This window comes from Carettochelys insculpta, chromosome 1 (assembly GCF_033958435.1).
Source record: "Carettochelys insculpta isolate YL-2023 chromosome 1, ASM3395843v1, whole genome shotgun sequence".
Taxonomy (NCBI): Eukaryota; Metazoa; Chordata; order Testudines; family Carettochelyidae; genus Carettochelys; species Carettochelys insculpta.
This window is the reverse complement of record NC_134137.1, coordinates 137,162,520-137,177,963: the sequence shown is the minus strand read 5'-3', so window position 1 is coordinate 137,177,963 and position 15,444 is coordinate 137,162,520. Positions and strand designations below refer to the sequence as shown.

Below are 15,444 nucleotides of genomic sequence, written 5' to 3'. Positions count from 1 at the left end.
GATGCAGCCATGATTCTTTACTTTGTTTGGACATAACTGCTATAGAATACCTCAAGATCCAGAATTTTTCACAACATAAGGACTAGCCACTCAGAAATGATCTAAAACCTCGTGCACCCAATTGCAGAATTAGGTATTATGGCTGAGACACAAGGCCAAGAAAGGGTTAAGCATCCTATAGGATAAATGATCCAAATTCAACCTTTAGAGACATACTGCTAACCTCTGTGGTTGTGTGTCAGATACTGTTAGACGTTAACAATATGACCAAATGGTTCCTGTCTATAACGTATTCATCTCGTCATGCTCTCCTAGGAAGTGTGCTGTTGTGAGGATGCTGTAGGACAAATACAAGGACAAATACCATTACAAACCATTTCATGCAATCAGTATCACTGCTGTGTTACAATGGTCTACATGACTACAACTGTAGGCATCCTTCAGTCTGCATAGACTATGGATCGCGCCCTTTATAGTTTCAATTGAGGACTTCATTTACAGCACCTGTTGTGACTTTAAAGACCCACATGAGAGTGACAGTCCTTGCTGCATCTCGTGCAGATGTAGTGGGTGTCTGGCAAGTCCTTATTGTGCTTTCTGTGTGCTCGCTTCTCCTCTGCTAGTTGTCTGATCTTCATCTCGCCCTTCTGAAGGCCCTTGTGTAACCCCTGCCTCCATCTGCTGCGGTTGTCTGCTAGTTCTTCCCAGTTGTCTGCAAGAGAGACCTCAGAGAGGTAGACATCGAGCTGGACATCTTTGTAGCACAACTGGGGCGTCCGGGAGGTCTTTTGCCAGAGGCTAGCTCACCATACAGGATGTCTTTTGGAATCCTTCCATCATTCATCCTGTGGACGTGGCCAAGCCAGCGGAGCCGACGCTGCCTGAGGAGGGTGTGCATGGTTGGGATTCCAGCTTGCTTGAGGACAGCGGTGTTGGTCCCTCTGTCCTTCCATGATATTCCAAGGATGCGCCTGAGGCAGCGCAAGTGGAAGTCGTTCAGCTTCTTTTCCTGGCGGGCATACAGGGTCCAAGTCTCGCTGCCATAAAGGAGGGTGCTGAGGATGCAGGCTCTGTAGACTTGCATTTTGGTGTGAGTGTACAGCTTCTTGTTAGTCCACACTCTCTTGCTGAGTCTGGACAGAGTTGTGGCTGCTTTTCCGATCCTCCTATTTAGCTCAGTGTCCAATGACAGGGTGTCAGTGATGGTGGACCCGAGGTAAACGAATTCGTGTACGACCTCTAACGTATAGTTGTCAATGCTGATTGATGGGGATTCAGCAACATCCTGACCGAGTACATTTGTCTTCTTTAGGCTGATGGTAAGCCCAAAGTCCTTGCACGCTTTGGAGAACTGATCCAGCAGTTTCTGAAGCTGGTCTTCTGTGAGAGACACTACAGCATCATCATCAGCGAACAGCATGTCTCTGATGAGGACTTCTCGCACCTTAGACTTAGCTTTCAGCCTTGCAAGGTTAAACAGTTTCCCATCAGATCTTGTGTGCAGCAAGATGCCCTCTGTTGAAGATCCAAAGGCATGCTTCAGGAGGAGTGCGAAGAAGATCCCAAACAATGTCAGAGCAAGCACGCATCCTTGTTTGACGCCGCTCCTGATTCTGAAAGCATCCGATAATGCGCCGTCGTATTGGATGGTTCCTCTCATGTCTTCGTGGAACAACTGGATTACCTTGCGTAACCGTGGTGGACAGCCTATCTTGTGGAGCAGTTTGAACAGACCATCCCTGCTGACCAAGTCAAAGGCCTTGGTCAGGTCGATGAAGGCTATGTAGAGTGGCTTCCTCTGCTCCCTGCATTTCTCCTGCAGCTGCCTTAGAGAGAAGACCATGTCAACAGTAGACCTCTCTGCGTGGAATCCGCACTGAGATTCAGTGTACACCCTCTCAGCAATCTTCTGAAGTCTGCCAAGGATGACGCGAGCGAACAGTTTACCAGTGACGCTTAGGAGGGAGATTCCACGGTAGTTGTTGTAGTCGCCTCTGTCTCCTTTGTTCTTATACAACGTTACAATGTTAGCGTCACGCATATCCTGTGGAACCTCACCCTCTTTCCAGCACAGGCACAGTAGCTCATGCAGGGGTTCAAGGAGTGTGTCCGCGGCACATTTGATTACCTCTGGTGGTATATACCATCCTGACCAGGGGCCTTTCCTGCTGCAATGCTGTCGATGGCTCTCTTCAGTTCATCCACAGTCAGTTCTTGATCCAGTTCGTCCATTACTGGTAGGAGCTCGACTGCATCGAGGGCTCTGTCAACCACAACGTTCTCTCGTGAATACAGCTCGGAGTAGTGCTCAACCTAGCGCTCCATCTGTTTGGCTTTGTCACCGGTTACTTCACCAAATTTGGATTTCAGAGGTGCCATCTTGTTCTGGGTGGGTCCTAATGCCTTCCTCATACCCTCGCACATTCCTCTGAGATTACCAAAGTCGGCACAGGTCTGGATGTTGCTGCATAGCTGGAGCCCGTGGTTGTTGGCTAATGAATTGCATTTATTTTCAACTGAGAAGCAAGCTTTAAAAAAAATCACTACCAATGCAACACATCATCAGATTTCCAGAAATCACAGTTCACTATGCTACCAAAACCATCTCTGTAAGACAGCTGCATAATAATACTTCTTGCCAAATAAAGGTGCCCAAAAATGGTTATTTTTCTAAAGTATGGATTCCACACAACTCCTTCCATGTATTATTCCCACTGTCATTGTCTTTGTGGTCCACAACTGAGTGGACTTCGCTGTCCAAAACTTTTTAGAGGGACTTCTTAATTGGTCAGAGGAATCAGTTTTATGCAATGTGAGGGATGTTCTTCCCCAAAACTTCTCTACCGTAGCAATCACAGGCAGTGCTTAGTTTGTAACGAAAGGGGCACTGAGTCTCAGTCTCCTGACATTCATAATTTATGCAGCAAGGCCAGATGTGGCTGGTGTGAAATGTGAAACCTAGAGGTTAAGGGGCTCTGCTCTGGCCTACCAAGGGCACAAAGTAGACAATGATCCTGGAAATACGCATGCAGGAAAATTTAACCCACATGCCTTTAATCAGAGCAAACTACTACAGATAGTCCCCAACTTATGAACGGGTCATGTTCCAAACACCTGGTCGTAACTCGATGTGGTCAGAAATTGGAAATACCCTAATACTGTAATCCCTTGAGGTATGCAAGGGTTGAGTTCCATGGAACCCTCGCATACCTTGAATTTCTCATAAGTCGGGGAGGGCTTGGGTTGGGGCAGCGGGAGGGGGCAGGGGGTGTTAAGCCTGGGGTCAGTTAAGGCAGCAGGGATGGTGGGAGGGTGCAGCTGAACTGGGGCTTGCAGGGGGTTGCACCAAGGCAGCAGGATGGTAGATAGTGGGGTTGAAGCTGGAGCCCTGCATGCTGGGGGTTGGGAGCCCTGGGCACAGGTTGAAGCCTGAGCCCCACATGCTGGGGAGTGTGAGCTGGGGCCATTGGTGATGGCAGAGTGGGTTGAATGGGGTGAACCGGGGCAGGGGGAAATAGAGCCTCATGCACCTGCAGCAGCTGACAGCTAGAGCCCCACACACACTGGTGGCTGACATCCCAGCACATGCTGGGGGGGGGGGGGGTCAGCTGGGGCTGGGGGCGGGAAGGAGACTGAGCCAGGCAGAGGCAGGATTGAATGGGGGTGAACTGTGGCGGGGGTGGGTTGAGCTGGTGGGAGGGATAGAGCCCTTGTGCATGCCAGCAGTGGCTGACAGCTGGAGCCCCAAGCATGGGGGCGGGGTGAGCTGGGGCCACCCGGGAAGGAGGGGTTGAGCCACGTGGGATGGTTGAACAGAAGGTGCACCAGGGCAGGGTGGTTGAGCAGAGGCAGGGTTGGAGCCCCAGGCACAGGTTTAACTCGCACCCCATGCATGGAGTAAGCTAGGGCTGCAAGGGTGATTGAGCCAGGCAAGGAAGGAGTTGAATGGGGGTGCACTGGGCCTGGGTGCTTGAGCAGAGGGGCAGGATGGAGCCCCATGCATCTCATGATGGGGGGTGACCTGGGGCCACACAGGGGCTGGGGAGGTTGGGTTCACGTTCATGGGCGTTGGGGCTAGGTGGGAGGTCAAGGCCTGGGTGTGTAAGTGGGTTGGGGGATGGGGCTTGGAGGGGAGCCCCAGGTGTGCAGCTAGACCCCCCTGCTGTAGGGAGGTCAGCTAGAGGTTGGTCTTAAGTACAAATGATCATAAATTGATGTGTTTGTAAATCAGGGACCACCTGTACTAGGCTCCCCTTAAACTTAGGGCTATTCAGAAGCAATACTAATGTAACTGGTAGCAACATAAAACAGAGTTTTTCTCCAGCCACCTCTAAGAAGCCCAGATGTATACGTTTACACCCAACCCGGCCTTTTAATCATCTGAAACCGCCACCGATAAGTGCAATAAGGGACTTTATATTTGCATGGGTAAAAGATAAATGAGGTTAGTTCCTATCAGCCAGAGGGCTTAAATCCTAATCCAGGCCTACTAATGGCAGCAGAGCATTGTTCTATGGGGAACAAATACCGCCCACACTAGCGGCTTTATCAGAAAAGCCCTGGGAAATTCGGCACGTACCCTTACCCTGCGGCAGGGGGGCTGCCCTATCCCTGGCCAGGCCTGGCACGCACTACTCCAGACAAGGGGCTTAACACTCCTCCCCCATCTACTGATGCCCGGTTAATCAGCCAGCTCGACCCTACTCACCAGCCATCCTTCCAAGCCGCAAGGCTGCACTGCGGGCCCCCAGCCGCCTCTCCCCCAGCAGCCCGGAGCTCCCTGGCCCGCTCACCCGCCGGAGGCCCAGGCAGGGAATCGCGCAGCCCCGCGGGCAGCGGCCGCAAGACCAGGCGAGGCACGCGCCCGGGCGGCTGTCGCTCGCAATGGGCCACGCCCCCTGCGCGCCGGGGGGCACGTGCGCCGCCGCCGCGCGTCCTCCAGCTGCCCTTGCTCGGCTATTGGCTGGGCAGCGGGGCTGCAGCCGCCACCCTTTCCGGCGCCCCCTCTCGTAGGTCACCTGTGGCGGACTGCGCCTGCCCCTGGCCGTGCGTGAGGGAGCCCCCTGCTTGGCAGCGAGCCACGTGGGCAGTCTGCGCTGGGGAGGGAGGCGCTCTTTTGACCAGGCTGCCAGGCAGTGGGCTTGCGTGTCTCCCCCCGACCTTTAATAGTCTCCCCCCAGACCAATGTGCCCACCAAGCTTCTCCATGTGCGGAATAAGTGTTGTTATGTGCGACGAGGCAGGTCCCCACGTGCGCCACCAGGGGAAGCACAAAGCCTAGCTCTGGGCACTTGGACAGTTAGTGGTGCAGCATTTGAATTTCTCCCTAAGTGGCCACACAAGTGTACAGTTTACAGGGGTCAGTGTCCCAGGCTAATGCCACTCTGTCTCCCAGTGCCTTGGGCAGAAGAGGAGTGGGGAAAGCCATAACAACCTCCCTCCCAGCTCCACATGGAAGTTGGTAGGGTATTGTTTGTAGAGCAGAGCAGGCACAAAAGAAAGCAAACTGACGTTTTCCAGCCCTGTTCAGGGACTTCAATGAAAGGGACCGTACCTCTGTTCTGTGTTTGTACAGCACCTAGCACAGAAGGTCACAGCACACAACTGGGGCTGCTCAGTGCTGCCCTTGCACAATAATGACCAGACGTCATACTTACACAGCTTCCTTTGGTGGGTGAGCCCCTTGCTCAGCACCTTATCAGAGCAAACCTGGTGAGGTGGAACAAGTATAGCCGGAGACTTTTGTTATGGCTGTTCTGGACTTTAGGATGACTTGGGAAGGGTTGTAGGCAGCACAGTCATAATTCCTGAGGCTGCTCTGGCTTATTTGGGCTCACGCTGGCTGAGAATTCAGGAGATAAAAAGTTTGAACAAAGCCACCTTTGCTCCCTACATTCCTCAGCTTGCGCTTTATGTACACAAATCTGCATACACAGGCTGGCACACAAAGATGCATGCTCAAAACAGAAAAAGCCAGCAAAGGCTACACAATATGCACCCCTTACAGTCTTTTTGTTTGTTTGTTTGTTTGGGTGTGTGAGTGTGTAGGTAGGGTTTTTTAGTATCTGAAGATAAGATGATAGAGTTTTAATTTAAAAAAAAGCACCTTTAAAGAACAATCAGATGCCACACATGAAATCTAACCCAGTGTGTGGTAACCAAGAAGACAAAGATTCCCCCAGTATAGAAAGGACGTGGATGTCCTGGTGCAGGTTCAGTGGAGGGCAATGAAAATGATTAAGGGGCTGGAGCACATGGCCTATGAAGAGAAGCTGAGGGATTTGGGCTTATTTAGTTTGCAGAAGAGAAGACTGTGGGGTGATTTAATAGCAGCCTTCAACTTTCTAAAGGGGAGCTCTAAAGAGGATGGAGAGAAACTGTTCTCAGTGGTGTCAGATATCAGAACAAGGAGCAATGGTCTGAAGTTACAGAAGGAGAGCTGCAGGTTGGATATTAGGAAAAACTACTTCACCAGGAGGGTGGTGAAGCATTGGAATGTGTTGCCTAGAGAGGTGGTGGATTCTCCATCCCTTGAGGTTATTAAGTCCCAGCTTGACAAGGTCCTGGCTGGGATGACTTAGTGGGGGTTGATCCTGCTTGAAGCAGGAGGCTGGATTTGATGACCTCCTGAAGTCCCTTCCAGCCCTATGATTCTATGATACTGCATTATTCCTGTTTTACTCCCATGTAATTGCATTCTTGGAGGTCTCTGAAGCTATTATATCACTTATAGGCTATGTCTACATGGCGCTCTGCCCAGTGCTGCTGCTGGCAGAGCTATGCAAAATGAGCTTCTCAGGATTGCAAATGGTGTGCCATTTGCATACTCCTGAAGCTCATTACCATAGCCCCACAGGAGTTCAGCATCTGCAGAAGGGGGTGCCAGCGATGCAGAGGCTGTGTGGATGTGCCTCTGCCGGCTAAACCTCCCTCTGTCGTCAGTTCCTTATGCCTCAGACACAAGGCCACTTTCATGGAAATTTGTGATTTGGTGTCGCCTGCCCTGAAGCTCAGTGATACCAGAATGAGAGCTGATTTAACAGTTCATAAGTGAATGGCAATCGCTCTGTGGAAGTTTGCAACACTCAACAGCTACCGGACAGTGGCAAATCAATTCATGGTGGGCAAATCTACAGTGAGGGCCGCAGAGATGCAGGTAGCCAGTGCAATCTGTCACTGTCTGATGTAGAAGAATGTGGCTCTAGGAAATGTCCAGCACATATTGGATGGCTTTGCTGCCATGGGGTTTCCTAACTGCGGTGGGGTGATAGATGGAACCATCCCCATCATGGCCCCAGACCACCTGGCCTCAGAGTACATAAACGGCAAGGGGTACTTCTCCATGGTGTTGCAGATGCTGATGGATCACAAAGGTTTCGCCAACATCAATGTGGGATGGTTGGGAAGAGTGCATGACAAATACACCTTTAGAAATTCAGGTCTGTACAGAAAACTCCTAGATGGGATTTTTTTCCCCGACCAGAAAATTAAGATTGGAGATGTGGAGATACCCATAGTGATACTGGGCAACCTTGCTTACCCTCTGCTCCCTTGGCTTGTGAAACCATACACAGGCACCCTCGACTGCAGTCAGGAATGCTTCAACTACAGACTGAACAAGTGAGAATGGTAATAGAATGTGCCTTTGGCCATTTAAAATCCAGACTTAGGTGCCTTTTGACCCGTTTGGACCTTTCCAAAACCAACGTCCCCACTGTGGTTGCAGCGTGTTGTATTCTCCATGACATTTGCAAATCAAAGGAGTAGAATTTCATGCCAGCCTGGGTTGCAGAGGCAGATGCCAGGAGCTGGGTTTATGCACATCTGGGCACAAGAGCATTCACCAATGCACATGCAGATGCAATGCCAATCAGGGAGGCTTTGTAATATAGCTTTATGAATGAGCCACGTGATTTTACTGCATTTAACTAATGGGATACCCGCTTTGCTCCACACAATGTTGTATGCACCCTACCCCATGTGAACCAATAAATGATACTGTGGTTTTCACAAAAATAATGTTTTTATTTAGGGTGGGAGGATTACGATGCAGGAAAAAGAAGGGATTTTACAAGCGATGGAATAGCATTTTGCAGTGAGGACAGGTCATGGCAGGGGCAGGGAGGGGAGTGGGAGACTGTCCTTTCCCTTTCCCTGCATTCAGGGACCACGACGAGGGGCGTCAAGCTATATTTAGGGGAGCCTGGGCAGCAGGGTGTGGAGTCTGCATAACGAGTCCTTCATTGGTTGTCCCTCTGCAGCTCCAGTATGGACCCCGGATCTCAGTTTGCTCCCTGACAACTGTCAGGAGCTCTGCCTTAGTCCTCTTTGGTTCTCTGTTTGACAATCACTGCAACTTTTGTTTCCCAAGGCACTTTTGGCTTCTTAAGGATGACAATGAATCAACCTCGGCAGAAGAGAAGCCATTACTTATCCAGACCATTTCATTACAGACATGGTAAGATGAGGTTTCAAACAAAGCCATGTAAACTTTAAAGCATGTGGCAGGGGGAGGATTCAATTCTGCTGGACATATAGTGGGCTGAGGTGGGGTGATCCCTGTAAACTAAAGCACGGAAAAAACTTTCTCGGTGGCTCCTCCTCAGTCCTGTGCAGGAAAAAAGCCATTTAAAGGAGGGAAAGCCCACACTGGACTTACCAGTGTCTGGGAGCAGGGCCTGCAAAGCCCAGCAGCTGCCTGGCGTGGGGAAGCGGGGAGGAGTTGATTCTGATGGATGCATTGTGGGCTGAGGGGGGTGGTGATTCCTGTAAACTGTAAAGAGTGGAAGAAACTTTTTCAGCAGCTCCTCATCAAGCCTGTGGAAGGGAAAAAGCCAGCAGCTTGGTGGGAAGAGAGAAGGCCCAGAGAGCCTGCCAGTCACATAGCAGGGAGTGACAGAGAGCCTGCCAGCCATGTGGTGTGACAGGGTGGTCCTGGGAAATTTAAATGGCCAGGGAGCAGTGCAAAAAGCTCTGATTGAAATTCCCGTGCTTCTTTTAGGCTGCCAAAAGAGATGTCAGCCTCCTAAGAATAAAGGAGTGAAAAAGAAAATATGCTCATACTGTGTGAGCACAGGGCTGGAACATTTGCCAGAATGCCATGTTATGCCATGATACCAGGTTACTTACTGGTTGCCTGGTGTGGCAAGGTGTGCTATCATGGAAACCACAATGTCAGGCCTCCCCAAAAAACTTGTGTGAAAAATAAAAGAGTACCTGGCTGAGACCTTCATGAAGATCTCCAAGAAGGATAAGTGCTCCATCCCCAGAAATATTAACAAGCTGTTTGAAGGGGCATAGATTTACTGTGCCTGTTGCAACCTGCTTGTAGCAGTTTAAAAAATGTGTGCCACAGAAGTAAACCTATATCCCAACCCAGCCGCAACACCCTTGTAGCATTCTTAAAAAAATACTCACCAGAAGAACCATTGCTGGACCTTGTAGGTTCAGGGGTCAATGCTGAGGGGCGTGGTTCGAGGTCAAGGGTAATAAAGAGTTTTGGGCTGCCAGGATCAGCTTCATCAAGTGTCTGCTGATGACTGTCGCTGTCCTCCTCTTCATCGGCCTCTGCCTCCTGCATGCCCTCTCAGCCCAGCTCCTCTCGGCTCCCACCAGAATGGTCTCCTGAAGAATCCCAGATAAGATTGGGAACCATGGTTGGGTCCCTCCCAAGAATGGCATCCAGCTGCTTGTAGTACCAACACATCTTGGGAGATGACCCAGATTGCCCCCTGGCTGCTCAAACTTTATGATAGTTCTCCTGGAGCTCCTTTATTTTCATCTGGCGTTGCTGAGCATTCCGGGAGTAACCTTTTGCGATTATGCCTCATGAAATCTTTTCATAAATGTCCACATCTCACTTGCTGACTCACAGTCTGCTCAGCACTGATTCTTCTCCCCAGACAGAAATGAGATCCAGGATCTCATTATGGCTCCATGCTCAGTACTCATGATGGCAAGATGGTTAGATTAGATGGCTGGAGATGCAATGGTTAGATGCAATGGCAAAACACAATGTGATGGATGACTCCTGAGGTGTGCTATCCATGCTGGTCAGAAAGAAAATGAATTCAAATTCCCAGGCTTCCTGTTACCTACTTCCTGAGCACCTGGAGAGCAGCAGAGATGAAAGTGGCCAGAACAGACAACTGTGGGGCATTGTGTGATACCTGTGGGACACCTCTGGAGGCCAGTAAAATTGATTTAAAGAAATGCTGTTTCCACACTACCATTATTTCCACCTTTTAAATTCAAACTCGGTGTTATGTCACCTCTGATGGTTGACGTAAAAATGTTAACGTTAGTGCTCCCTAAAATTAACTTGATGGTATTTGCAGTGAAGACAGTGACATAAAATTGAGCTAGCTGCCTTAAAATTGACTTTATTATGTAGCGCAGAAATAACCTGAGTCCTATGATCAGACCAAGTGACTGTCTTTCATTCATACTCTGTCAAATTAAAAGCTGCCAAAAATAATTAAAATATCACCAACCAAAAGCAAACAATAGCAACTGCAGCTATAACAAAAACAAAACAAAAATGCCAAACCATCTAATATGTGTAATCAATTAGACCATCAGGAATTTTTTAAACCAGTGTTTTTCAACCTTTTGTAGTGGTGACACCAAATAGCCTCCACCCCCATTCCCCTCACCCCCGTCCAAAAACTGTTTGTATAGCAGTATAAATGCTAGAGGCAAAGTAGTGTTTCAGGTGCAGTTCACAACCTACACCACCATGAAGTAATCTGATGACTCTGTAAGAGGTCCTGGCCTCCACTTTGAGAACCTTGTTTTAAACATTTTTTTTTCTTGCTTACTCAAGTGGCTTAGTCAATTTTGCTGAAGATTACAAAAATAAAATCCTTTTGGTTGAGAAAAAAAAATGGGAAGTTTCCACTTAACAGAACACTGTTTATCTGCTTGTTGTTTTTTTAAAACTATAAACAGATGAAGAGTAAGGTGTAACAGTGGTTCATCCCTTTTAACCCTTTAGTTCTTGTATGCCCTTAATGATAGACAGAGTGCCCTTCTCTGGCACTGCTCCTGAAGAAAGACCACAGTTCTCTCTTTCTCCCCAATACTCTTAAAAACAAAGCATCATGAAAAATTTCCTGCCTCCTTTAAGCATGACATAGATCTGTTTTGTTGAGAAGCACCAGCCATCGTTGTTTCCTACAATATTACAACCAACACCAACTCATCTTAGATAAAACCGAAGAAATATTTATTGAATGTTTGCATTGGATAAAACAAAAATATACCTTTTAATATTAAACTGAGAAAGATGCATCCATTCTCTTACAGATGCTCCAAATCACATATTATTTGGATGCTCAGCTGTTGCAACACCTGTTTCAGAAATCTCTTAAAACTTCAATAGGTCAAAGCTGTGTCTATGCCCTAGCATAGCATGTGTGTATCAAGCAGCTTTAATTATCAACATGGTGGTCTGTCTCCTTTCAAGGAATATCTTTTCCCTGTAAAAGAGAATTGTCTTCACCTATGATCTAAAGGTGAAAAGTTATAAAGAGGTTATTCGCTTTGTGTGTTGTCAAAAGATCTTCATATTTCAGGTAAATTAAGAGAATACACAAAATGAAAGGCTCAGCACACTACTGACATTACTAAAATGGACTTCACTTAATAATTCATTTAATCACTTACTGATAGTTCATATACATTGCACTTCTACCTTTTAAGAGATTTTGGAGGGTGGGGTTAGGGGAATGTGTGTGCACAAGTGAGAGTGACCAAACAGCAAGTGTAAAAAACCAGGACACTTTTTTTTTTTTTGCCGGGGGGGGAGGAAGTATAGTTGTGTATATATGACAAAGACCCTAATATCAGGACATCGGGGGCAGGTGGGGAGGAGTGTGTGGAAAGAGCTCATTTTTCAAATGACCTTTTTTTTACATCACTTGCATACATAAAATTTCATGCTGATTTCTTCATTAATTGTTCCCCTTCTCTAAGTAAAAAGCATAGCTTGAACTTCTTCAGGATTACCTCCATTAATGTGTAATTGAAAACAAAACACAGTTCATTTGTAAAGTAAAGGTCAAATGCTCATTTTAAAGATGTGCAGAGACTAGATGACTAAAATTATAACGCACGTATAAAAATAAAATATGACAGATTGGTTATATGTGACTCCACGTATGGCGGCAGGGTGTGGGGCTCAGAATTCAAAACCTCATGTTTCCAAAGACACTGTAATTCATTCTCCTTACCATCTATAACTGTAATCAAGGTGATTCATTTTTCCATAAGACAATTCTGACTATTTTTGTAAAAAAAGAATCCAGTAATATGGTCATTATGATGATTGATTTAAAGAACTATCCAATTTAGTTTCTTTTAGAGGGTCTTTAAGTCACCTGAAAGCCCATACTTATGGGACTGATTTAGCTCATTAAAGACAATGTAAAGGTACCTACTGACTAATGGATTCTAGAACTGGCCCTTTCTATGTTTAAAAAAAGATGTAGAAAAGAAGCAGGGTTCAGGAAGATTTGCAGAATTTAAGCAGTTGTACACATTTCAGATGTAAGGAACAAAATAAAGTAAAATCTTTAAGCTTTTTTTTCCAAACTTCAGGTACTTGCCTCAAATTTACAAAAAATACATATGCACATGAGAACACCAATACAACATATGGCTGAAAGTTCCTTATTTCTCCCCACCTAATATATTAACCTTTAAAAAAAAACAAGTCATGGACAAAACCCTGAATATTCCATCATCCCAATGCTCAGATTCAAACCTTAGAAAAACATTGCAGCTGCATGAATGAGGAATTATCACAGACTTATTGTTTGAACCAAAATATACATTCAAATGTATCATATACATCAGACTGTACTATATTATCCATCCATTACTTAACTACATCTTATCAATAAGTAGTCCTGTGCTGTGCAGAAAATATTCTTTATCACTGAGCAGTTTCTTGGTAGCTTAAACAGTTGCCCCACCTAAAATGGAAGATTATAAAAAAAAAATTTAAATTCTGGTATAGATGCCTATTCAGATCTATAGCACTCTATCCTTTATCAGAGCTCCTCCCTACCCCTAGGGAAGGACAGATAACGCTCCTCCTCTCTCCCACATCCTGCTGTGAGCTCTATAGGATCTCTAATAGCAGAGGCTGCTCAAGAGATGCACTGATGCTCTAATCATACCCCTCTTTTGAATTTGCTACGCCTCCTTATACAGACTACCCACCCTCCACTTGCAGGAAAAATTGCAGCTGTCTTGTACCACTGCAACTTCCACTCACAGCCACCAACACACTTTTTGACAGCAGAATTTGACCATTTCAGTGGTTTACTTCATATCCCTGGAAAGAGTATGCCAGCTTACTGTTAATATATATCCTTGCAATTCTCATTAGGCAGCAAAACACTGACAGCATCCATGAATTTTCAAATTTACTTTAAATTTATTTAAGTTTATGTCTAGGACTAAAAATATTTTAAAATATAAGTCCATATTCTAGACCCTACACTCTTCCGGGCACAATGTCTTCCATTCTGGGAAGCACATAGCATATTGTTTGCACAACTGCAATATAAAAAATAAAGATGAACACTGAAGTTATAATTACTACTTGAAACTTTGGTCATGCAAATATTTCAGTGTAGGAAAGTGAATTCTTTAAACCTCGTGCACTACATTTTATTATCCAAACTCAAAGGTTATGTCTACACTAGAAGCATCTGTCTAGAGAAGTTACTGGTGGAAGAGATGTTTCGACAAAACTTCTGTCAACAGATTGTGTCTACACATAAAGCGTATCAATCTTTCGATCCACTCTGTCGACAAAAGGGCCCCCCAGAGCACCTACTCAGCTTTTTTGTCGACAGTTTCTGTTGACAAAACGCATTTTCCGTGTAGAGGTTCTGCAAGTTTTGTTGACAAAAGCCCGGTTTAGTCTACAAAAGTCTCTAGTGTAGACATAGCCCAAGAGTGCATGTTAGTCACTTATTCCCTCTGTGCCCATCCATCTATATATACAGTACACACGTTTTCAGCCAATGTTTTCTGTAGTACAAGACACAGAGTAAATAACAGGCAAAAAGAGTGTACAAGCTTGTTTTAATTATATTACAAGAAATGAGAAAATGTTTCAATCAAGGTCTGCCAGAGTTCCAAGAAGAAACAGAAAAGCTAGTATCAATCTTACCATTAGTATTAAAACAGAATTTCTTCTTCTTGTAAGCTGTGTAGCCAGCTACTGTTCCAACAACTAACAGCACAAGCACAGAAATCACAGGTGAGGTAACTCCAGCCACTACTCCAGAATCTAGTGAAAGAAACAACATATCTTCAGAAGCAACAAAAAAAAAAAAACACCCTTGTTTTAGAGTACAAAAAATGGACACTGACTCATAATAACAAATCATTGCAAACTCCATGTAACATGAGAAATGGTTAGTGCAACTTCTGAATTCCATTTGCGGCATGAAATAAAACAAAAAAGGCCGTAAGGATCAGAAACCATAATACTCCAGACAAGAAAAGAGTGAAGTATATACACATATATGCATATACATGATGCAGCTGACGAAGTGGGTCTTTGCCCACGAAACCTTACGCTTCAAAATATCTGTTAGTCTATAAGGTGCCACAGGACTTCTTGTTGTTCTCTATATACACATATGTTTTATATATGGATGAAAACTTTTTTATGCAGCTAAGACTATCCTAAATATGCTTTAAGATAATGTGTACATATGCATTTACTGACCAGTGTTTCCACCATGATTGACATTACTCTCCTTGTCTCCTGGAAAAGAGGAAATTACTTCATGGCTGGAAGAAACTTTTTGGATTAAAGTCACAGTTAACACAGAGCAAAACCACAACAAATCCCATGAAAAGGTATCCTGCCACATGGTAATTGGTTAGAACTGGGAATTGGGAATAAGGAGATGTGGCTGATTTGGGCCTTAATTTTTTGGGGGCACATTATTGTACTCCTCTGTGTAAAATCTCCTTTGAATGATCATATTCATCACCTTATACTCGACTGATCATATTAATCCCCCCAACCAAATGCAGCTGAAACTGCTTAATGACTGTCTTAAAAAAGTGAATTTCAAATACAGTAAACCCTCAATTTAATGGCTAATGGGAGGGAGGCGTGTTCATTAAAACTGAACGTCCATTAAATACGTGGATTTACTGCCTTCCCTCCAGGCTCCCCCTACCCCAGTCCTCCCGCACCCAATGTCCTCAACTCATTGGAACCGCCACCCCTGGATGAGCCATTGGAGCCCACTGCCACAGCTGGAGCTCCTGGACCCACGATGCGGCTGGAGTGACCCCACCGCATGGCTTGAGGGTCCCTTCCATGTGGCAGAAGCAACTCCGCCAGGGGGCTGGAATGACCCTACTGTGTGGCTGAAGCGACCCCACCACATGGCTGGAACTGCTTGGA

General features: G+C 46.1%; 1 protein-coding gene across 3 annotated transcripts in view; it reads right to left on the bottom strand.

Moving 5' to 3' along the window:
* The window catches only part of GYG2 (glycogenin 2), a 40,192-nt gene extending 35,327 nt beyond the window's left edge, over positions 1-4,865 (bottom strand). For all 3 annotated transcript variants that reach the window (XM_074992488.1, XM_074992505.1, XM_074992497.1), the window contains exon 1: positions 4,709-4,865. In XM_074992488.1, coding sequence (XP_074848589.1) covers positions 4,709-4,715 — 7 coding nt within the window. In that variant the 5' untranslated portion in view covers positions 4,716-4,865. The remainder of the gene's footprint in view (positions 1-4,708) is intronic.
* Positions 4,866-15,444: the final 10,579 nt, after the last annotated feature.